This window comes from Pezoporus occidentalis, unplaced genomic scaffold, assembly GCF_034315485.1.
Source record: "Pezoporus occidentalis ecotype Australia unplaced genomic scaffold, CSIRO_AGI_Poc_V1 ctg70, whole genome shotgun sequence".
In the NCBI taxonomy this organism is placed as follows: Eukaryota; Metazoa; Chordata; class Aves; order Psittaciformes; family Psittacidae; genus Pezoporus; species Pezoporus occidentalis.
This window is the reverse complement of record NW_026916053.1, coordinates 1,132,450-1,157,251: the sequence shown is the minus strand read 5'-3', so window position 1 is coordinate 1,157,251 and position 24,802 is coordinate 1,132,450. Positions and strand designations below refer to the sequence as shown.

Below are 24,802 nucleotides of genomic sequence, written 5' to 3'. Positions count from 1 at the left end.
CATTAGAACTGGACAGCCAAAGTTTTTGTTTCCAGCAGAAACCTGCCTGAAATCTCCATTTATTTGGTTTTACAGGGACAGGAATACAATTTGTTAATGGCAAGCATTATTTGCAAGATGTCTTTGTGCATCCTAGGTCTTGCGCTCCTGATGTGCCTGCAGAAATGGGATTGAGCTGCATTTGCTTCAGGAGCATTGCACATGAGTTGAGGTGCAAGAACTGACTGCATGAGTCCTACCTGCAGCAAACTAGTTAATTTTTAATAGGCACAATGGAAGCAACAATACCTGTACCCACCTTGTAAAGCTAGCTAAATCTGCAGCTGGTTCTCTAGTTCGTGAAGGGTTAAGGACTTGTCAGAGAAGAGTCCAAAATGCATGAATGAAGTGATAATAGCCTGCTGCTTTTGACAGCCCAGTGCCGTACTTCAAAGGCAGTGGGTCAGTGAACATGACTGCATCAAAGGCTTCGAGGGCACTCTGGCTCTATGAAGAAGTGGTAAGGTTCAACAATCCTCTATGCCAGGATTTCAAGAGCCCTCTTGCTTGTGTCTCCTGGCCTAAGCAGCTCTCCCATTAGCAGAGCACATTCTTTGCTGGGCTGTCACCTCCTTTGATTGATGACAATCATTAGTCAAGGCTTCTACACACCTGAGCTTTACACACACACAAAAAGGGGGGGCAGGCAGAGCCTTTCACTGTTTTGCCGACAGCACTGATAATATCTCCATTTTAGTGGGTTGCTTTTCTTCACCTGTCTGATGAGTGATAAATCTGTAAATGCTGAACAACGGGAGGGGCTGAAAGGCCAAGTCTTCTTCTTGGTTAAGAAAGAAAAAGATAATGCAAGAAGGGGTTTAATAACAACCAGAGCAGCCAGAGGGAGAAGGAAATAACTTTTCCCCATAAAGTGAAATTGCAAAGTAATGGAGTCCAGTCACTTCAGATGTGTTTGCTTGCTGTCTACACACGGATCAATAGCTTGAAGGAAACATTTGTTTACTGATAGGCAGCATAGCAAAGGGAAGCTTGAGTTGTATTTAAACATTAGAGAAGTGTAAATAGACACTAAAATAAACTTCTGGAAGCACTGGAGGTTTTCACACAGGCAAAAGGGGCACCCACGGGAAAGGCACAGCTCCCATCAGCAGAATCACTTGCTAGGAAGTATATATTCTCTAATTCTTTGTCCAGAGTATTTATCCAGAAGCAGCACATCTACAGTGGCATTTTTTACAGCGATGAAATACTCAGAAGTTTTATTGCCATGCTGGAAGGGCAGTAAGCTCTGTCAGTTAAAGCTTTCTATACATCTGTTACTGCACACACATCACGGACTGTACAGAGATGCGTATTTTGGGAGGAAGGTGAGAAAATCCCAATCTCAAATGCTGTTAGAAGATCTAAGTGCAGAAATGAGCTGTGTCTTTGATCTAAAGTAAAACTGCTTTAACTATTTTGGAGGAGAAACAAATCCAGCTCAAACTCCAGGCTCACCAGAACACTGCGAGAGAAGTCTTATGTAACATCTAAAAGCAAGTTCTAATTATTTTCATGTTATCTCTTTGCAAGCTATTACAGGGGTTTAATCCATTGCTAATGACTGCAGAATTGTGTTGTTATCATGCTTTCAAAGAGTTGTTCATACCTTGCCAGATTACACTTCCCACCTCAGGTCCCTGCCTATCACACCTTTCTCTGAGGCAGCAGTGAATAATTGATCTGAGCAATGATGCCAGTTCCTACATTTACAAGAAAGGGGATATGACCTGCTCTTCCAGTTAACTTGCACAGGGAATTCTTAGGAAGCATTTTGGCTGTGTGGGATTTTATTCTTTTGTTTACATTTTTATAAATTTAATAACTTCCTTTTATGGTATTTATCATTGAGTCTGTGAAACACTGACAACAGCTTTCTCTGGTGAGGTTCACCTGAACCTCTAGAACTACTGCAATTCTAGAAACATTCCTAATTAATCCATGTTAAAAAAGAACAGGAGAGTAAAGTTTAGTAGCTAGTACTGTCACAAAGTCCCTGCATCCTCCAGCATCCCTGAAGCAGGGCACTCCTAAATTGTGGAGGGTCTGTCTTCCTCTCTGCATAGAAAGTACATCACCAAATAGAGACTTCCCCTGCCTGCCTTCCTGACAAGCCGCTGGCCCAAGTACTAAGCTTGTTCCTGAGTGTGCAAACTAAGAAAGTTGCTTTGATCTCAGTATTAAACAGAAACCAAAAAATGCCCTCTTTTGGTTTCACTCTAGCACAACATGCCATTCTGGAGAATCTCTTGTCACGCGGACCTGGAAGCTCTGCGGCACGCCTTGGAACTTGAATATTTGTAGCAGACCCCCCCCAACATCTTAGAACTGTGAGGGCTTCAAACTATGGCATCGGTTCCACCTATTCCTCGAAACTTTCCTAGTACAAAAATCCCACAGCAACTGCAGTTGTTCTGGTTTTTGAAGGAGAACCCTTTCAGTGGAAGCCTTTGAGAACTTGCAGCCAAAGAACATTGTATCAAGTCCTTCTTCCTTTGGACAGAGGAAAAGCCTTCAGATAACTCACTGGGGGAAACCTGCAGTTGAATGGTTAATGGATGCATAGAGCTGTGACTGCCGTTTTACCATCAGCACCAAACGCTGTGAGACTTGGGTCTACTTGTCAGTCTTCTTGCTTTTGAAGGGGGAAGAGGACACAAGAAATGAGTCTCTGCACAGGACATCCATCAATGGGACCTTCTGAAGAGAGTGAAATGGTTGATTTCTCTTTTTTTTTTTTTTGTATTTTTTTAATTTATGAACTAATCTCATTACTCTGGTATTCAGCTCTGTACCTGTGGTTTTCATTTGGCTTTTTGGGGTGGGTGGGTGGGGAAAGTCTTACCATTCTAAATTAATAGTTCATTTCTCCAGAGCGTACTCTGGGGAGAATCATATTGTGTACATGAATAATAAGGACACATGGTCCTTGGTAAGAACTATAGCTGTGTTTTTAAATCTTACATAGATGGTATGTGGACTGTGCATGTGTCTACACGGTGCCTTATGCTGCCATCTCGGTTTGGGGAGCTGGGGGTAGGGGAAAAAAAGTACCTTGTGATGAGTGAAAGGCATTAAATAAAAACATGTTTACATTTTGGGGGACTAGCTTACCTGCCTTCCCTTCTCTCCAGCCGCTCCTGGACCTAGAGGTGTATGGAGGATACATCCTCCCTGTTGCAAGGTGAGGGTAGGCTCTGAACAGAGCCCCTCGGGGGCAAACTGGAGTCTGTGGCCAGCAACTCTCATCTGTTGGTGGGGCAAAGACTGAAGAGAGCCGGTGACTGTGCCTGCAGGAGAGAATGGGCCACTTGGTGAATCTGACTTGTCCTGCAAAGGAAGGTAAAGGGCAAACAAATAATGCAGCTGTGCATATTTATTTTTTTGTAAATAAATGCATCTACAAGTAAGCTTCAGCTTTAGGATTTCTGCTCAGCTGACCAGTTCCTTCTGCTGTCAGAACATTGCGATTCTGTGGGCCTGGATGAATCTCATTTGCTTTCAAAACTGCTCATCCTTGCTTGATGGGGAAGGATCTGAGTCCCACTGAAGCAAGGTGCTGGAGAGAGATGAGGCAAGTAGTACAATCCCTTCTCTCTCATGTGTGAATCAAGATCAAACAAGGGGGGGTTGCACAAGTCACGAGTGTGACACAAGCGTTACACAGCCCAAGTGATGCTCTGAACGTCCAAAGAACATTCACCTCAAGAACCAGATTCATTGCTAGAACTCAGAGGGGATTTTCTGCCAAACTAAAATAGAAAATCAAAATAATCTGATCTCAGTCTTTGGCTCAGAAGGTAGCAGCCATAAAACTTGTCAGCTGCACTTGCCAGGAGCAGGCATGACCAAAACCATCCTCTCATACCTGCTCTGGCGGCATTGGCAAAGAGCTGCTTGCCAGGCCGAGTACCAACCAAGATGGGGTGTTTCTAGCAGAGGTGCTGCTTGCTGAGAAGCACATGGAGCAGAATTTTTCCTTCAAGGTTTTCCAGCTGTAGGACTGTCACAAATGGGAAGTTTTAACACAAGTCCAGGAAACCAAACTCAATGCAGAACTGACTGATGCTTGCAAGATAAGCACTCAGCTAAATAAAACCTTTGAAAGAGGAACAAATGCCAGGGATGGAGACTCCTGAGAAAGCACAACTTCAGTGGTCAGCACCCTGTCAGTCACCTCATTGCTGCTCCTTGAAATTCCAGTTTTGACACCTGCCTTGAGTCAATTGTCCGAGTACTGATTTATTTTTTCCCTGAAGCTTTTCCTGAATGTGTTGAATGGTTTTTTCAGTAACCGGTAGTTTTAAAAAGCTGATTTCTTTTACTCTGCAACGCTGTGTTCATGCTCGTTACCAGATTCCCCTTCTGCCAGTGCTTGGGTCTGGTGTAAAGCTCTGGCAGGTCTCACAGCTCAGCAGGTGCGAGCAGCAGCTCCTGCACCTACCTCCTGGGAGCCACCCTGCGCCCGCACAACCGCTCCTCTGGCCAAAGCCTGACGCCGAGTCACACCGTACCCCCGCTCATCCCGGCATCCCCCTCAGCTGAAGGGCTGAAACAAAACACCCCACCCCACCTTAACCTTGCCCTTGGGGTCTCTGCACCCATCTGCTGTCAACTGCCTGGGAAGTCATGGAGTGCAACACAAAGTAAGCGTAGCTCTTACCAATCGCAGAAGCCATTGAGATGACTCCGAAAGGGACACGTTTCTTGGGTCTGGTCTTCGAATTTCTATTTGCTGTGTTAAACCAGAACCTGGATCTGAGGCTGTGTCTGGAAACAGCTTGTACAAAAATCCCCCTTTGCCCTAGCCCAGCTTTGAACAGTTCAGATGCAACAACAGAACACAGCCGGGAAACTGCAGAGAAACAGTTGGCAAAAATACACCCATCACTGGGGGTGGAAGAACATGTCGCAGGCTCACTGGTTTGCCCATTTCCTATAGGGAGTCTTTCCTCTGGCTCCCCTGCCTGACCTCCCAGAGGCTGCAGGGCTACTGTAAGCTGCACAAAGCAGGAATACAGCTGTCCCATTCCTGCCCCAAGTGCCTTCTTCCTTCCCCAGCCAGCTGTAGCTCATGAGGTGCACTTCAAAACCCTGCAGTCACAGCCCTCTGACCAAACCAGCCCAGATTCTCCACATTTGGCCATTATCCTATGAGGTGCACCACTGACAGCCAAGGTGAGCACAGCAGCGCTAACACTGGGCAACTAGCCGAGTGGTGGTTTGTGTAAAATGTGTCTTTAAAAGGGAAGAGAGCAAAAAATCTCCGTGTTTCTAAAGCTCTTTGAGTTGAGGTGCAGCGCCACAACTGTTTTATGAACTAGACTCCAGATTCCTAGAGAAAGGGTAACTGTTCTGAGGGACTTTAGTCCCATATTTCCACCTCTGTAATGGATCAAGTGCTACATTCAGGGTACAGCTGAACACACACATCAGAACCCATGTCACCCCTCTGCCCTGACAGACCTGCACCGAGGAGGAACTTGGAGTCTGTGGCTCCGGATGGACTGCATTCCTCTTGGCTGCTCCGTGCTCCTCTACAACTTAACCACTTCCATTTCTGTGATTCAAGCACTGAGCAGCTGATTCAGTGAGCACTAGCACAAGGTGAGAGCACAGCTCACCCTGCATGCAGAGACCAGCCACAACGCTCCCACCTGAGCGCAGCAGCCGCTCCGCAGCGCGTGTGCCTGCACTGCTCTGACCATCTCTGCCTGGCTCCTCAAACTCCACCAGCGCCAGGCTGCTGTGGTGAACTCCATCCAGAGCAAACCGTTCGATGCTAACGCTAAGCCTCACAGCACCCCAGTGCTGCAGGGCTCCTGCCTGCCCAAGTTACGCTAAAGCTGGGAAAATGCTGCCACCGTTTGGCAAAACTTTGGAGTTGACGGGCCCAGATGAGGAACACCAGCACCCACCTGCCCTCCTTCCTGAAGGCTCGAACGACAATGGAAGATAATAATACAGAGATTTCTGTGCTCAAACTCCAAGTTAATTCTGCCTCCAAAACCAGAGCAATCAGCAGTGATAACCCACATGCCTTTCAGGTGGTTATAATAGAGGATACAAACCCAAAGGAGATCCTGTGCCTGCAGCTGAAGGGGGGAAACAAGTCTCCCCAGGATGGGATGTGGCCAAAGGGGCTTTTAATTGTGGACAGTGAGCTACCCCTGCCCCGATCAACTCCATACCCCATCACCGCATCCCTCCATGCAGCCAGACAACAAAAGGACGACCATCCACTCACAGCCCAGGACTGAGCCTGGTATCCCAACTGAGGAACCTGCACCATCAGAGGTAAAAATTCCAGCCCCAGCGCAGGGTATTTTGCCAAACTTGGTTCCAAAATAAAGAAGGGACACACTCCACAGGGAAGAGGGAGACTCTAGACACAAATGATGGATGCAGCTTATGCATAGTCAAAGTGTTCAATCATATATTAAATAAAGTTGCAGCCAATCTTTTAAATTCACATCACTGTCATCTCCTCCCATGATGTCCAAGCCAGAGATGCATTCTTCCTTCACTTAACACAAAAACAATCCTCAAAACCACAGTTAACTTTGTACCATGACTAGCAAAAATACACAAAAACTACAGTCACCAGAACATAGACTCATAGAATGGTTAGGGTTGGAAAGGACCTTAAGATCATCCAGTTCCAACCCCCTGCCATGGGCACGGACACCTCACACTAAACCATGCCACCCAAGGTTCAAGATGGTACCTTGGATCTTGACCTGGTAACTCTTGTTGGGAATTATAACTATATATTTATATAAATCTTTACTAGGATTTGCTCACCTGTTATTTTACACAAGGAAAGAAAACAACTCTTTATAGAAAAACCAATGCCCATAAAACCAAGCAACCAACCGGTTGGAACAGGCTCCCAAAAGCCATGTGGTTTCCTATAACAATTTCTGACTTGGCCATCTCTTTCCTTTTTCCTCCTGACAGAAGAGCTTGTTTCAGTGATACCAGGATTCACTTTACATAGGGAAGGCCAAGACATCATTCCAAGCTTTCAAGATTTGGGCTTTTCTTTGTTGGAACATTAGCTGGTTTACAAGAGCATGTAACAAGGTAACTACAGGAGCAGAAACTAACATTCACAGTAGGATTCTAAAGTCAACAATTTCCTTATGTCCCTGTTTCTTCCAGCAGATGATTCAGACACACACAACAGCTTCACCCAGCTCATGCCCTCTTAGAGGGCTACAACCATACCCACCACCGAAATCCCCATTTCTAACCCACAAATACACCCGACAAGACAACGTGTGTTGGTGCAACTCCAACCAGAGAGTGAACAGATGTGACACAGCGAGCACTGGCCTTTGCAGCTGTTAAAACTGACAGAACATGGATGTCACTGAGGTTTGTACATCAATGGCTTCTGTTTACTGACTGCCCAATGCAGCTTAGGCTCGAAGGTGCCAACACAAGTGAAGCTATGGAGGATCTGCAGGCTGCAGAACTGAACATTCACTCGGACTGGAACGGAGCTGGAACACAAACCAGTTTTCTAAAACAGTTTAATAAAGGAATGGTGACGTTTCTTGGAAAGTGGGAGGAACCCAGCGGGCATTGTGTGTGCCACCTGCCTGAGTCACAAAGAAACACAACTGTCAAAAAAGATATTTAAGTTTAATACAAATTTTATACAAAGAAAATGTGAAAAAATACTTCCATATGCTAAAAGCAATTATGCTTCACAAATAAGGCCAGCTAGGCTATTTCTGACACAACTGCAAGTCACCAACAGTCTGTTCTCGCTTGTTTTCTTCTAATATTTTTTCCCTATAATGTGGGTTCTAGCTGGAGACTGTACAAACCGCATTCTTTTTATAAACAATGGGAGAAATCAACATGACTAAAATGTACAACAGAATGTACTGGAATGATATCATACAATTAATTTTCTCATATACATACATCACCTTTGCTTTGTTCAATGCTTTCGTTTTACACAACATACAAAATGGTACTACAGTATAAGTGTAACAGACGGCATTTTCATGGGTTACTTTCTCTCATACTGTACTGCTTCATGCTTACATAAAAACATAAATCCCATCATATAAATAATACATGCTCTGGCCCAGCATCAAAAGTCCTTTGCCTGCCTTTCCCCATCCATGTTTTTCTCCGCACCTGGTTCTTGCCCAAAGTCCTTTGGGAGGATTTGTACAAAAAGAAAACTGAACTATGAAGCATAGGAACAAAGTTTTCAATCTTTGCTATCGATGATCAGACACTGCGTTACACCCAGCTGGCATCATCACACCTTCCAACTTTTCTGATACTAGACTGAATGAGATTTCAACTTAATCTGTAAACTATACAAATCTTAATGGACTGCTCATTGTAAAAAACAATGTAAATCTTTATGTATTTCAGGTCCACAGATTAGAAATGTTGTAATGTGCCCAATACAAGTAACTGAAAAAAGACTCTTTTCATCACTTGGTTGCTTAAAGAAATTCTACAAGAGTTTCAAAGTGCAGAAATTGTTTTCAATCCAAATGCAAATCAAATTGTTCAGCTCTCATGATCATATTATTTGATGCGTAACGGCAGTTTCCCAAGACCAGTTTTCAGCGTCAGCTTGTGATACAGCTGTTTTAAACCTTCCTTTTCCAACTCCAAACACTCTTTATAAGTTAAAGTCAATACAAATATAAAAAGGAGATGGTACTCTAATGACATCCACAAATTGTACATTATTTACAAAAGAAGCATAGATTTAATAGGGATCTTACCTGTCCTCAGCTTTTCTAAGCCAGCGCTAATGCTTTACATTAATGTAGTGTAGTTACTGCTTTGTACACATATACAAAGCTAAAGTCTGAACCTTTGAGGTTAATCCAAAGAACTGTGTTTATTTTTCACATTTCTATTAGATCTATTTATTCCAACAATTGTATGGACTTCTTGTTAGCAGTTAGACTCTTCGTACTTGGACTGGCATTGTGGTCTGAACATACTGAACTCCAGTTCGCATTGCCACTGTCCCAGCAGAAGGACTTACCGCTACAGGAATGGTCTGTGGATTAAAACCAAGAGAAACACATTGTTATGTTACAGGTCACAAACATGACCACAGAGAGATTTCTTTTCCAGGGGAAATCCAGAACAAGCTCCAATTGTGTGCATGAATTAATACCTTTATTACTGCAGCATTACCTCATTCCAGGGTAGGAAGTAGTGTGTTACTTTCCTGCAGCCAGCAGTTTTTCTGTATTAGGATTACTACTACATAACTACAGGGACAGGTGGTCCTACGGGTACTGTACACACTCTGTCTGTGCTTGGAGAGTTCGGTTTTCATAGTTACATCCAGTTCTGTGTTTTCCCAAAACTAATGCATGGGAAGAGGAAAAAGGGCTAAGAAAATCCTTTGTCATTTGAAAAAGTTCTGACAAATCAAACTGGAGTACAAAAATACCCTCGTTTATAAGTATATTCTTGTTACACATTACTTAAAGATTTTTCCCCAAAAGGAACTCCCCCATGCATTCAGTCTACACAGAAGTGAACAAAGAACATCCATCTGAACAAAAAAGTACTTAACTTTTGCACAAATCAATAGCAAAAACATCAGCATCACTGGGAACTGTCTTACACACCCTGTAAAAATATTAATATAGAATAAACTTTTCACTGCCATCATACAGATCATGATTTATACATCTCGACAAATGACATTTCAGCACATCTCTATAGGTGGCAACTGGTTCTACAGATGCAGAGACAAAGGCACGAGAATGTTAAACCATCTGGTCAAGGTCACGTCACTCTGGAAGATCTGGAAAAGGATTTATTGGATCTCAAGTCTGTGTCATAACCTTCCTCCAAAAATGTGAGAAAGTCTAGAAATGTCTGTACCATACAAACTGCAAGTATGTTTCGACACAATCCCAGTGCTGCGCAACTGCATCCGTTTCAGTTCACAATACGTTGTTGGAAGAGACAGGAAGTGAGATCCTGAGGAATCTGAAAGGGATGCACAGATCTTCCCCCTGATGGTAGTGTGACATTCCAAAGAGAACACGGAAGAAGAAATACAAGTTCACTGAAGCCCAGTGTTTGCCCACACTGTTTTAAGAAACCACGTTAGTGTCTTGATGGTATTCAGCAGGGACTGTGAGTATCCCTACTGAGATGGGTTGCAGCCTAGAGTGCGTATCAGCTCCTTTGTGACAGTCTGTGCCTTCCAGAAGCCTACTCATCCCATTCCCTGGAATGCAAACATGATGAATTTGTATTTTTACATTATTTTAACTGCAGAAATAATAACACACAAACATGGAACCAATTTGCTAAATAAATTAAAGATTACTGCCATTTTGCAATGATTTCAGATGTGTACAGAGGGTTCAATGGAAATGGTACCCAGAAGATACACGGGAAGTTGTTCAGAGGAGGAAGTTCCTAGCTGGACACAAAGTGCAAACTGAACCCTAAAGAAGCCGCTGTGTAAGCTACTGTTAGTACTACAGGTGGGGAAATTCAGGTTGCCACAGTCACCTTTTAAATACACAACTACACAATGAAAATGTTTCCATTCTTACAGCGATCGGGACATGGAATGTGCGAGACTCCTTAAGTGTGTTAAGATCATTCCCTGAGAGGTAAATTTTCCACCTCTGCCAGTTTTACACATATGTACATTTTGCATACATATTAAACATGCACTAAGGTTTAAAATTACTTAAATTGCACGTGCAGGCATTAGAATACAGAGGTGTCTGTAGCTGTGCAAGACTAATGCAAAATGCGTACAAAGATTTAAACATGCACAAATAAAGGCTGAAACCTTTCAGACACTCCAATTATGCTGTACAGAACTCAATTACACTTGGGTATTACAGAAAACCAATGAAGGGAACTGCCATTTTTCTGGGTATTACACAAAACCACCTTATGATCTTACAACCTCTCAGCTACTCACAAAAAAAAGCCTAATGTCTTTGATGTTTGCATTTAAAACACACATGAAACCTTGTTGTTATAGTAATTCAGTCCAAGCAACTTCAGGCCAATGCTGCAAAGGTGCACAGTGCTCTCAGTTGAGACAAAAGGAGTTAAAATGCTCTTAGGAATGTGAAAAGTCATGATCCCCACGAAGAGCAGTAACATTTGTGTGGACTCTAATGGCTATGAAATCCTGTGTGTGTGCATGTGCGTGTATGCATACATCCACACACAGAGGCATGTATCCTGCCGCTGGGGGAGCTGTGGGGTGTGCACAAGGAGAGAGACAGAGTAACTTCCATTGCAAACCAGGCCGCACGGTCACAGTGTGATTAAGGTACACTGTTCCAGTGGTTCATAGTTGCTCTATAAATCATCTTACTTTAGTCAGAAAGGGAACTGAAGTTATATGTGGGCTTCTCTGCTGACGCCAGCCCTGAGGCAGAGCATATTGTTCAGCTACTGGGGCAGTATCAGCATGTGCCTCTTAGTAAGAAGGATATCAGCTCAGTTGCCACGCTGACTCCAAGGTGAGCTCTGAAGAACATGACCAGTTGAAATTATGGGATATTCTGATGCATAAAAGACAAAAATGGAAATCACTTGTGTCCCATCTCCTGGGGGAGACACCAGGGAGTTCATGTCTCCTTGGTTACATCTTTGATGGAAAAAACAGTCTGATTCCAAGGCTATTTCTCATGATTTCATAACACTAATGTGCAAGGCTGCATGGGAGATACACTACTGATGAATGCACGTTTCCTTTCAGAGTTACTAAGATGTCACAGGAATATCCAAGCATAGCTCAGAAATAATTAAATCTCTTTAGGATACAACAGACAAAAAGATATTTAAAAGATATTTAAAATGTATTCTATATATTTACACTGATGTTGTGGCCAAGTATATACATGAAACAGAGAGATAACCAACATAATAATGTTGTAAAGTGGAAGTCTGACTGCCCTCAATGCCTTCACTATACTTAATGACAATTTCTGAATCCTTGTAATAGTGAATGATGAAATGAAAGGGTGGAATGTTGCACAGCAAAATAAGACATTTTGCACTGCAAGTTGAGACTATACCAGTGAATTCATCTCTTGATAGAACAGCAGACGGAGACAACCCCCCAGAAATACTGAGCAATTTTAATGCCAGGAACACTACTACTGCAGACTTGAAATGATGATATTGTACTTACAATTGTGGGTTGAGTAGTTGGAATATAGGTGGTGGTCTGCGGTACCTGGACCAGTTTTATAGGCTGGTTGCTTGTCACACCTGTTGCTATCTGCAGAGACAGCACAGGCAACCTCAGTAGAAGTCTCAGCTTTTACATAAATTCCACCTAGTTGTTATTATTATTAGAATATGAAATTTATGTGGGATGTTTTTGTTTGTGTTAAAAATTTGCATCTTAATGAATTCACAGGTTACTGCTTTTGTTAATAAAACAAAATTCGAATTATGAACATGATCAATGCATACAGCATGATGTTTCAGGTAGAACATCTACGTGAAAGCAATTCCAGATATGTGTAACTGGAATATTCCCTGGCAAGTGTTTTAGGTAATTGATTTTCTCCCATCCCCTATTTCCCCAGTAATACAAAGGTTGTGCTGCCACAAACAAAACAACGCGTACGAACACTGACTGAGCCAGAGCTTAACTTAACCAAAGCATCCAAGTGGAACAGCACATCCTTTTTCCCTCTACAAATCCGTTTCCCAGGTTACTCCCTTAAGATGACATGTCAAGTCCAGAGATCTAACACCAGACAGTAGCAAAAGTGTCAAGAAATGAACACAGCTCTCTAGTTTACTATGCTTCCCAATTCTATAGGACTATCTCAATGAGACATCATGCTGGAATCACAATACTACAAAATTAGTTTGCTTTTAATATTTTAAAATACAACAAGGCTCCTACTGATGTGGGGGATCATGTGTAAGGGTTTGAAGGATTACACCACCCCCCCCAAATTTTTCATGTAATAAACCTTGCAAGGGCAGAAGAAAAACGATGCTGAAATTGCTAATAGTCAAGCCCTACCTATAAAGCAGAATCTTCTCTATAAACATTTTCTATATATGCAATGTTAAGTCCCTTTTATTAGAGCATTTGCTCATCCTTGCCTACTGAATACTATCAGAGTAGATGCTACGGAGGATTTCGTAACTGCTCCGTTAACTGTAGATCCAGGTGAATTGTTGTATCAGTGTTATGGAACATTGTGGTACCCTAGTGGCAGTCTGTTGTGATAAAGTAAGTTGATTTGAATGCAGGTCTTGAGCTTGGCCTCTGAACCCCCAGGCAAGAAGGGCTTGGAAGTGCTGCAGTCAGTATTGCTTATCAGAAGGCAACTTGTATCGAAAGATCCAGACCAGAAGCTACACTGATGGGTCCTGGAGAGAGAGAGAGAAAGAGGTCCAGTCCCCTTTGGCTGGAAGGATGAGTCAAGCCAACACAAGGTTTTATCAGGAATGAGTGAAGGGGAAAGAGGACAGAAGGAGATTTCTTTTGCCAAGATGAAGAAAAAACCCACAAATTCCTATCTCACTCCCCAAATCAGTCTTTGAAATATGCAAAATGATCATTAATTCATGAACTAGGGAGGCTTTTAGGGGCAGGTTTCAGAGAAATCTTACATACTGCTTTTGAAGGAAGCGACCACAATGATACTCACTGTAACACTCTCTTTGCTTTTATCAGCTGAACCTTCTTTTTCCTTAGGGGTGCTGGCTGTTTCTGTGGGTGTAGGCTGCGCACTTGAACTGGGCTGGGATGATTTATTTAATGTTTCTGTGCTAATTTCAGTATCTGTTTCTTGCTGTGTTGCAGTAGCTAAAAATAAAGGAAAAAAAGAGAAAGTAGCCACAGCTCCCATGTACCAGTCTACAGGCACGTTGCATCCATGCAAGTCAAGAATGTTGAGTCACGATGTGTTGCACCCACCCTAACCCTTCGCCGTGGAACAGGCAACCCAGAGCAAGATTACCTGACTGTGTGCAAGATTTCATGTGCTCAGGCCAGTGAGCTTGTTGGCAGGGATAGTCACAGTAGCTAGTATTCCAACAGCAATAAAAAATGGCCTCTTTCTTGCAGTTAGCGCACCACTGCTTCTTTTTAGTTTCATCCACTGCTTGCTGCTTTTCCAATTCCAGCTGCTTCTTCACTTCAGCGATCAAACGATCCCGTTCTTGTTCTAGACTCTGACGCATTTCAGCCATTGTCAGTTCTACTCAAAATGCAAAGAAAGAGGGAAGAGGAGTTTAGTATTTTCCACCCCAAGGAGCAAGGCGCAAAACAATAATTTTCATGAGTTTAAAGACAAAATGAAATTAAATCAAATTATTCCCTGAGTTTGGGCATCTCCCTGTTCTCATAAAAACAGAGACTCAACAAATGTAAGTCTTCCATCTTCTTTTCTTACTCCAGCACCATGGTTTTTACCCTTATCTTCCATTTGTTTAACACTTTAGTTCTAGATGACCCACAATGGATCAGAATCCAGGTGTACTAGGTGCAACATAAACACAAGAAGGATGTATGCAGCTGCTGCTAAAATACTTTGGTAAAGACATGGAAACTAAGGTAACTTTGTTTACATACTCAGAAGGTGTCCTCTACCATCAGCACAGCACACTATGTGAGGTTTTCTGTCCTTCACTGGGACAATTTGCAGGTATCATATGATGAAGACAATACATATTACAAGCATTTGGATTTTCTTCTATTTAGGACAAAACCTGACACACTATTTTGGGCTGCCATTTTCATACCTAGATTATGCTTCATTTCTGAGAGCTCCTGTTGATGTAGCCATTGAAGTTTTTCTATCTCAATCCTCAAACGCCGTATCTAAATATTAAAGTATTAATAGTTAGCAATAACAAACAGGGTGCGGTGTATAGTAAGTAGTCATTATACAGAAAGAGATGCCCCAAGCAAAGAGCCTGATCATCACTTACATCAAGGCCCTTTCATATCAACATGAGGACAAAACCATTCATAGCATACCCCAAACTAGAGTCTAAAGCATTCAAAATATTCGTTTGCTAGATTTGCTTACCATACACAGTACAGAATTGTTGGAAAACAAAAAAGCACTTGTGTTAAACTTGCTCTAAAATTAGTTAAGTCTCAAATTTCTCTGACGGGAATCAGAAACCTATTCCTTCCTCCATTTTGTTTGCATTTATTAGCATAAATATTATTAGTTTTCTTTTTAACTATATGAGGCTTAGGAAAGCAAGTTTTTCATTCACTGTGGATTGGGAATACAAATATCATTGCTCAACACTGTGATTTTGATTATAGCAAGCAAACAAATGATCACACCTTTAACTCTGAACACACTTAAAAGATATTAAGTTATACCTTTGGAGAGAATTAAATGCAATGGATAACACTGCATTAAAAATCCAAAAAGTATTAAATACTGTACTCATAATCACATCACTGGAATACGCGCCTGAACTAGCAGTAAATTCAAATCTTCCTCTGGCGGACAAACACATGGTTTAAAGAAACGATACTTGCCAAAACCTGCTTCATTTCTGACTTTAAACAAGGTGACACAAAATCAAATCCTCAACAGAGGCTTTAAGGAACTGGGCCCAATGGTTTCCTGCTTGTCTGACAGAGCCCATCGTTACTTCTGAAACAGCATAGAAATCAGAATCTCTACACAGTCTCAATATCTAACACTTTGTAGGTACAGTTATATGGTACTTTTACATAGAAAAATACTTTTTGTAACTTTTAAAGTTACCATACAAGCAATACTGGTTTTCAGTCTTACACTAACCTCAGCTATTGTACTTCCAGTAGTATTTTTTGACAGATCATTATATATTTCAGTCATTGTTCCTTTGATGGCATCCATCATCTGAAAGACAAAATGAAAAATAAATTCTTTGATATATCTATTAAAATAGATACCCACTTTCACTTCCTTTCTCCTACTCTAATGTGAGCTTATATTGCTATCAACAATGCCCCATGTCTATATCTGTTTACCTGGGTCTACTTTTAGAGAAATATTTAGAAGGTGGAACACAACACTTTTGATCAGGACTCTGATCTTTAAGTGTCCTCAACTGGTGAGCTGCTTCACCACCTTCTTTTGCAAGAAATTGGCATTGATGCAATTTAGAAACAGAAAAAGACACAACCATGAGTTTTGGAAACTATAATAATAATAATAATAATCACAATAATAATAATAATAATCTTAAAGGCATTTACTGACCACTGACAATCCCACCAACACCATATGGTTGAGTGAGAATACTGAAAGTTGACAGTTACGATTAATTCTGGTGCTTTTAATGCCTGGGTACTCAACTTTATTTCCTTATATAGCATTCATGTTGATTTTTTAAAGATCTAAGAGAGTATATGAAAAGCTAATGTCCCATCCCTCCCTGTCACTATTATGTGTTACATATACATATAAGTATTACACCACATCTTCTCTTTAACAACTTAGCTTCTCTCTTAATACATGAATACACACTTATGACAAGTTACCATCTGATGAAGTGTTTTAAAACAAGTGTTTTAAGTACATTTTTGCATATGTATTACTGGACACAAATGGAAAAATTAACATTTACTGTAAAGATGATGCTGAGGAGATATCTGTACCTGTCCAAAACACAATACAATGTAAATAAGCAGCAGCAGTGGCAGAATGTGAGAAGGAGAGGGTCTGAAGTGTCTGAGCAGTTGAAGCCTATCTTATACATGCTCTGGCTTGGAAGGGCAGCATTCAGCCAACTCTAAAAAGATGGTTCAGCACTCGTGTTGAAATCTAGCTGTTCCTATCTAGTGGAATGAACTTGCAACATATGACAACCTGAGAATAACATTATTTCAGAATCTGAAATGGCAAAAATGTGAAAGTTCACTTCAAAATAAAATTTCAATGAAAACCTTGCTCAAGAACTTACTTTGCTAGTGTATTTAGCAATATCTGCAGCCACATCAGCTGAAGCTGTTGCAATTGGCAAGTCTGTATTAACTGAGGAAGAAAGTGTACTTGCAGATCCAGAACTGGTAACCATAGAAATAGGTTGAGTACTTGTAACCAAGGTTATAGTGGATGTGGAAGTGCTCTGGGTGATCTCTTTTTGCTGCACAGCTAAGAAAAGAGAACATACAGCAGATAAATAACATAAACAATTCTAAAAATCAATAGGCAAACTTCTAACTTTAATGTGTGCACCTAACCAGTTGAAAGACATTATCTATAGAATGGTGACATTTAATCAATCAATTTTACAGTGCCCAGCCACTGAACATATATATAATTTTAAGGTTTAATGGTAATGAAGGAAATACATCTTTGAAACTTACTATTTTAGACTGACCAATACAAAAGTCTCCCACAGATCTGTATTCCTCCCATTTTGGGACATTTCCATCCCACTTCCCAACCTCTCAATTTGGAGAACTCCCAACTAATATACGCATGAGCATAAGTTAGAACGTATGAGCATAAGTTAGACATTGACATTTTCTTCTGGCATCCTTTAGAAACATACTATTGAATTTCTTTTATTTTTCCTTTGAAAAAAGATTTAGTGAGCCCCTGCTGAAAAAAAAAGCCTACTTTAGTAATACAATACTTCCTGTCATTATTCCCATTCTTTTGTTAGTAATGCTACTAATTATTATTAGTGTTGCAACATGTTTAGTATACACATATCCAGATCAACATTAGCCCTTGCTTGGCCAAAGAGTAAGGAACGCCAGCTTAGATTAACCCATTAAAGCAAAGAAGTTATTCATAGATTTAACTCAAACTGGGTAAGAAGAATTTTCTCATCTCTGGTCAACAGTTCAAATAAACAGCGCATAATTTAATATTTTTTAAAAATACCTTTTCAGACAACACTTTTCAATCTATTTTTAATGATTCATATTATAAAAGATGTCTTCATTACCAATATCCTCAAAACAGGAATTACTGAAATGGAAGTTATTTACATTTATACCTACGTACCATGTTTTTGTTTATGCCAATTCAGTATGTAAGAGATCTCCATAATTTCTATTTTCATTTGATATATTTCTAGAATATGATATTTAGGATGGAACATTGCTATGATGTGCTCATTAGTAAATATATTGCTAAAACAAATTCATAGGCTGAACGTTAAAATTTCAGCCGATATTATCAAGCTTTTATACTGATGTATGAGTCTGTTAAAAAAACAGCTTCACAGGTTTCACATTTATTTTTCTCACTGACTCTTTCTGTATTAAATCTGGGCAGTCTACCTGTACAAAGATAACACTTCTTCAACACTTCTTAAATGACAGTCACAAAAGTGGTTTGGGACCAGAGGAATGTATCCCTGGTAAAGGTTTGTATGTGACCCATTACCTACACCTTGTTCTGTCTGAAAGTACTGGCTTGCCAGCAGTGTTAGCAGACTAGAGAACATCTATTCATCAGGCACACCAGTAAAAAGTACTGTTTATTAACTTGGAATTACAAATGAAGCTAGATTTACTTAAATTGCTGTTTTGTGAAGTGAAGCAATAGAAGCATGGGTTTATACTACCATGTGCCTACTAATAGTGAAACCTCCAGCAACAGAGTGGTAAGAAAGCAGTTGTGTAAACATTCTAATGTTACTGTTCGCTCAGTAAATAGCATCAAAGTATTGTTAAGAGTTAAGCAACAGGGATTTCAAAGACAAATGTAGCCTGGGTTATTTCATTGTTGTCAAATTATACTCTGTGAAAAACTGAACAGCTCAGCTTCTTTATCTGTGTCAGATAAAAGTGGATCCAATTTGCGGATATGGAGGTGATAATGGTAATCATGCAAGTGGAATAGTTAATGGTTTCATCATATAATCCAGAAAATAAACCGGTTCATTCTCCCAAATCTGTGATGGCTAAGAATGGCAAAAATATTTATACAGATACACACACAAACTTTTTGTCATTAAAATAAGGAGATATGACTCTAAATACACACCAGAAAGAGCAGGTATGGTGAGTAAGTTGTTGTATTTTAAAGTCACTTATCAGAGTAGAACCACACTTTGAGATTTTGTTTATATAGAAGAATTCCTGGGTGGGCAGCCTTGGAGCACTGAGATCACTACTGGGGAATTATGGCATCACAGGCACATTGAGTTACAAAGTGTATACCTTTAACTGCTTGTCTTGTCTGATATCTTGTCCCTTGAGAGGACTGAGGTTGCTGTGATTGAGACTGCTGGCTCTGCTGCTGCTGCTGTCTCTGCACCTTCTGCATGTGCCATTTCTGAGAAGATGTCTGAAATTTATTCGAAGAATTCCACACCACACGCTGCACAGCAGGGGCTGTTTCCTTCGGCAGCAGAGGCCTCTGCTTCTTCACAGGGCTTCCAGTGGCTGCAGATGGAGCGTTAACAGTAGAAGAAGCACTAGTAGTGGCTGTCACACCAGCTGGTGGAGTCTGGGCTGCAGAGCGGGTAAGTACTGGAGTTTCCGGTAGAGACTGGCTGCTTGCACTGGAGGAAGGTGGAGTTTTACCTACAACTAAACAAACATAAAATGTAATGCCAGCCTTTCACCAACACACTGGACTCATCATTTTCTATTTAATTTTTGCAGGAGTCAGACATGCAACCTTCTGGCCTACTTTATATTATTTTCCTCAAAAGGTAATTGATATTCTACAGGTAAACTCATTTTGGTGTAGTTGAAGTTGGTGGCAATTCAGAAGCACCAGTCATTAAGCAAAACAAAGAAGTTCAAAACACAGCCTGATCTCCTGAAGAAGGTATAAGAGTATAGGAGAGGTTAGTGTTTGTTAGGATGGTTCTGGGTTACCTGTCATCCCAGTTTCTTTCAGGAGAAAAACATTATTACTAATAGCACTGACACTGATTTCAGTGGGACTGTATGCGATTTCTTTGTTTTACAAGTTCCAACTTCTACACCTGTAATTTTGGGACATCTATGGAAATTAAAGATTCAATTGAAAGTCATAAAAACTGCAACATAAATTCTACATTTGCCACAGAACAAGTGCCACTGATATTCATAGTTGTAAGCTGCTGAAAGGAAACTCAAAGAAATGTGTTTTATTTAAAGCAGAAACTATAACGGGGACTGAAAACTTCTTTCATAAGTCTTTCTTTCATAAAACTTCTTTCTAGTCATAAAGATTTAAAAATCATTCATAAAAATTGTTTTGGTACATGTATTTTTATGTCAATGCAAAAATAAAGGTGGTAACTCTGACTTTGATAGCAGCCCTAGAGAAGAGGAGGAAGGAAAGAATTCTGGCCTACCATCTTGTTTAGGAGGAGTTTCTTTAGGGTCTTTCTTGGTTTTCCTTCCTTCACGGCCACAATGATCATCTCCTAGATCGATGACAAGTTCACTCTCTGAATCAGAGTCCAGTCCTAGATGCACAGTTGGGGAATCCGTTTCATCTTTACCTTTCAGTTTTTCTTTTGCAGGATGCTGTAAACTTTTTCCCTTTTCAGAAAATTCTTTTTCAGTGTCTGAAATTGCCTTTTCTTTGACCAGGTCATCTGTTTTCTCCACTTCTGGACTTGTGCTTTTAAGTTCCTCCTTGTCTTCATTCTGTGCTGGGGGCTTAGTTTTTTTTTTCAAGCTCAATGATTCTTTGTCACTTCTTGTACCTTCCTTGTCCTCTCCATCTTCTTGATCATTCTTTGATTTCTGATCCTCATCACTATATTCACTGTCACTGGTGTCGGATTTTTCAGAGTCTTCAGAGTCACTGTGTTCTACTGCAGTATAAACAGCTTCAGATATTTCATTTATTCCTAATTGTGGGGAGGAAAGTACATTCCATGCTGACATCAGACTGACTGACATTACCGAAACAAATACTCTATGTACTGGAACAAAGTATATACATACCATTATCTTAACTGCCAGTCCTTACGCTATAATAGTGCCCTATTATCTCAATGCCAGCACGTGCAAGAATTACCTTCCACATATTCTAATCCATATTTATTTCATTCAGTGGCCCTCCTTTCACTGTTTTTTTCCACTACCTGCAAGCTGTTTTGTTCATCTCAGGACCCTATGCTGGCAAATACAAAGAGGAATTCTTTTTATCCACAAGAAGCCACCTTAAATTCAGTAACACTTCACCTGCTTAAAGTCACTTACATGCACGTTTGCAGAATCAGTTTTAGACTACGTAAGGTTTATGAGGAGTATCTCTAATTTTTTTAGTGTCTAGAACATCTTTAAGTGCTAGACAACACTAATGTTTCTAAGAGAATTCAGCTCCTGTGTGACCAGATGTACTAATTTTTCAGTTTAAAAAGCAAATAGTAAGAATATGTAATTCTGTCATTCTATCTACATCAGAATGGTACAAAAACAGATTAAAAATGAAAGCTTTTGCCAAAGATTTGAAACATCAGGTCTCACTGTTTTTCAACAGTCCAGTGCATTCTACTTGCCTCAAAGAATACAAATATCCTCTTATTATAATGCAAACAATAGTTAAGGTTTTACTATATGAGAAATTCTTTTGAACTTCAACATTTCCTCAAGTGTATCCTTCAGCTGTCCATTGTATCCTGGAGATACACTTACCAAGTTGTGCTTTACAACTCTCTATTGTCTTGTCAAGATTAAGCTGGAACCTACTACGTATCTGTCGTTTGGGTGAAATGAGTTGCACAGGAGTGGTCTGCTGTTGGACTGACTCACTCAGCTCTTTCAGATCCATCTCAGCTTTGCTACGATCTGGAAAAAGAAAAAGGAATAAAGAAAAATATTTTACAAAAAGAAGAGAGATACAGATAAAACAAATCTGACCAAGTAACAATGCAGATGGTCTGAAACACATTTCATTTCCTTTAGAATTATAGGCTAAATAATAATTCCAAACTGACTTTACAACAAACAATGGATTCTTCCTCTCTGATACTACATATTTCACATGCAAAGTGCATGCATCAATTATGTGGATATTTTCTCTGTCAATACTTTTGGAAAATGTGTTCCTTGTGCTGAAAATGTTTGCTACATTAGGTTTTATCTTCCTGGGCTGTATCACCCCACCCAATCCACACTAATTCCATAGCCATAATAGTTATATCACCCTTAATACAGCATTTGTTTCAAGGCCTTCATAGCCTTAGTTTACTACATGGAAGGATATAAACAGAAGAAAAAATGGAGAATGGAGGAAGATGAAGACAAGACACTGTAATACCTCTCCAAGGAACCCTACATACTCAGACATATGAAAAGTCCTGCAATCCAAATTTCTCTATCTTATCTACAAGAAGGTGTCCCTGACCTGGATTTCCACCCTCCCATTAATGTCAAAGTATTAGTAAAAAGACAAGCTCATTGTGGAGGAATTTTAAGTACTCATCCCTAAAGTCTTTATTTTAAAGCCCTTTGTTCATTTAAAGCCACATACAAGAAAGTTTGTTCATATTATTTTGCACTGACACCATACAATTAATTCAGTTATAACAGTATCAAGTTTTCAAAGGTCAAGACTAACCAAGATTCAGATTCAGAATGCTTCCTGGAGTGGAAGTTCTTTCTTGCTTAGCAGAAATTGGTGTTGATGCTTGAGGAGAGAAAGGTTTGGGGCTGCCTGACAAGCTCCCTGCTTGACCCGTTCTTGTTGGTGCTGGAGAAGCTGGGAAAAGTACAAAATTAATAAAACCAGATTTTAAAATAATCACAATAAAGCCACATTCACGGGGACAGAGCAGCTTTTAAACCTACACAAGCAGGGAAAGGATTTTTGTTTACTGTTCTCAACACGGTGTTATACCTCTGCAAGTTAAAACTATCCCTTTTATTTTAGTTTAATAAAGATGGATTTTAAGGAAAATAATTTTAGTGCAGCTATATAATTGGGCCAAACGCATGTTTAATCTCAAAACTACTCTGCAGTGACAAAAAGCTTCTACCTTTCAAGACCTGGTTATTTTAAATGTTACTTTCTGACACTCTGAATCACTATCTATCTTAATTCATGCATGCAAGTACACATAGAAACCCCAACCTACTACATTTTCTAGCTACAATAACAGAGATAATTAACACTAACATTAGAAATCAGTATAAGTTTAACGAATGGGAAAACACTGACAAAAGGTCTATGATAAGGTAAAAGAATATTCTAATTTAAGCAAAATTCTGTTCTCTGGGCCTTTAAGATCTCCATGAAATAATGCTTTAAAACCAAACTTCTGGAAGCAGCCAGTCCAGAAAGGGAAGCATCTGCAGGCCATTACCTAAAAACATGATTAATTCTTGTCAGCAAGGGACCACTTTCTGTCTGTTAAATCTCTATTTCATGCTCTGAAAGCGTCAACCTAAACTCAGTAGTGGTCACTTTTTTTCCTTGGTACACCCAGGATTGTCTATACATTTTCAGCTTCTCAAATGGTAGCAATATTTGCTGTTTCAGTAACTGTTTCCAAGTTACCTTCTACACATCACTCAAAATACACAGCCAGGGTACCCAAATAAAAATGTTCTTGTTCAAGGATAGTGCAATCATATTACTTGAATTATGTTTTACATTTTAATTGAAACATACAGATCCCAGTAATAGGACAGCTAAGTTTAAACATAAAGTAGATATCACAAAGTTAGCATTTGTAACAATATATAAAGGTAGAAATGCCAGCTAGGAAACCGAATGTTTTAGTTTAACTGCTGGTAAGTCCAATCCAATATTTCTATGCAGGAGAATAAGGCCTGAGGAGAAGTTAGAAAAATTTGCCAGAATTGCTAATAATGACAAATCCAGAGTAATGGGATAACAGCTGTCATCTTCTGTTATCTTTAATTCACAAAATAGCTTTCCACAATTACCTCCACTACAACAAAGAAATAATAACATAGTATACTAAAAGCTCTGCATATCTGTTAGCTGCACCTTATATATAAAAGCTATACATATATATATACATAATTTATGTATAAAATTAATTTTTCCTCTTGACATATTGACAACTGACATATTACCCTACTAAAAAATCCAAGTATTTTCATACATTTAAATTCATACAGTCACTTTGTCATCACCTTCTTAAGATAGACAGGATCATATCACAAGACACTTGGTATTCAAAGACAGTTTCACAGCCTATCCTTTACTGGCTAGAAATAACATGATAATTAATAATTAAAAAAATGAATAGACAGCATTTTATCTAAAAATTGCATGGAACACACTGACTGAGTTTTCTACACAAAGACATCTTTTCACCAAAACTAAAGTTTTAAAGCACTCACATTAATATACTGCTTAATCACTGTTTTCAGACAGCAATGAACTTTCTCTTATGGATGAAAAACATTAAGATAAATTAGTTTGCCTGAGTGACACAAAATTAGCTAACATCTGACTACACAGAAGTCTGAGAAGTCCAAATTCTGTATTCTACACTCCTTTTTCTCTTTATCCACTCTGCCTATGGAACTGTAAGTTTAACATATTTTAGCTGCTCTCTCGGGAACATATAAATTAAGCTCATTGCCTTGAAAAAGAGCTACGAAATTTTAAACAGAATACCTCCTAATCCTGACAATTCTAACTCTTTCTGTATTTACTTCTACTCCCCATTCATTCTGATAGTTACAACTATTTCCTGATATTTAAAGTGAAGGGGTTTGATCACTTTTGGGGATGATTTATTCCTCCCAATGTGACAGAAAGGACTGCTATTTCTTATCTGTGATACTGACAGTTAAATACATCTCTTTTTCTAAAATTTCTGCATAAAATGAGTCATA

At 39.8% G+C, this 24,802-nt stretch overlaps 2 protein-coding genes across 18 annotated transcripts in view; one reads left to right on the top strand and one right to left on the bottom strand.

Moving 5' to 3' along the window:
- The window catches only part of EYA2 (EYA transcriptional coactivator and phosphatase 2), a 90,943-nt gene extending 87,806 nt beyond the window's left edge, over positions 1–3,137 (top strand). For 7 of the 8 annotated variants that reach the window (XM_062642356.1, XM_062642352.1, XM_062642354.1 and 4 more), the window contains one exon: positions 2,263–3,137. In XM_062642356.1, the coding sequence (XP_062498340.1) occupies positions 2,263–2,343 (81 nt within the window). In that variant the 3' untranslated portion in view covers positions 2,344–3,137. The remainder of the gene's footprint in view (positions 1–2,262) is intronic. The other variant, XM_062642349.1, reaches the window with a different exon arrangement.
- A 4,533-nt stretch (positions 3,138–7,670) lies between these two features.
- ZMYND8 (zinc finger MYND-type containing 8) overlaps positions 7,671–24,802 on the bottom strand; it is a 51,230-nt gene continuing 34,098 nt past the window's right edge. For 6 of the 10 annotated variants that reach the window (XM_062642317.1, XM_062642311.1, XM_062642313.1 and 3 more), the window contains exons 12-21: positions 22,548–22,688; positions 21,623–21,775; positions 20,329–20,832; positions 19,199–19,570; positions 16,981–17,171; positions 15,834–15,914; positions 14,806–14,884; positions 14,022–14,261; positions 13,710–13,867; positions 7,671–12,313 (exon numbers count right to left, since the gene is read on the bottom strand). In XM_062642317.1, coding sequence (XP_062498301.1) covers positions 12,116–12,313; positions 13,710–13,867; positions 14,022–14,261; positions 14,806–14,884; positions 15,834–15,914; positions 16,981–17,171; positions 19,199–19,570; positions 20,329–20,832; positions 21,623–21,775; positions 22,548–22,688 — 2,117 coding nt within the window. In that variant the 3' untranslated portion in view covers positions 7,671–12,115. Of the gene's footprint in view, positions 13,429–13,709; positions 13,868–14,021; positions 14,262–14,805; positions 14,885–15,833; positions 15,915–16,980; positions 17,172–19,198; positions 19,571–20,328; positions 20,833–21,622; positions 21,776–22,547; positions 22,689–24,802 lie in introns of all 10 variants that reach the window. The other 4 variants (XR_009969178.1, XM_062642312.1, XM_062642319.1 and 1 more) reach the window with 4 other exon arrangements.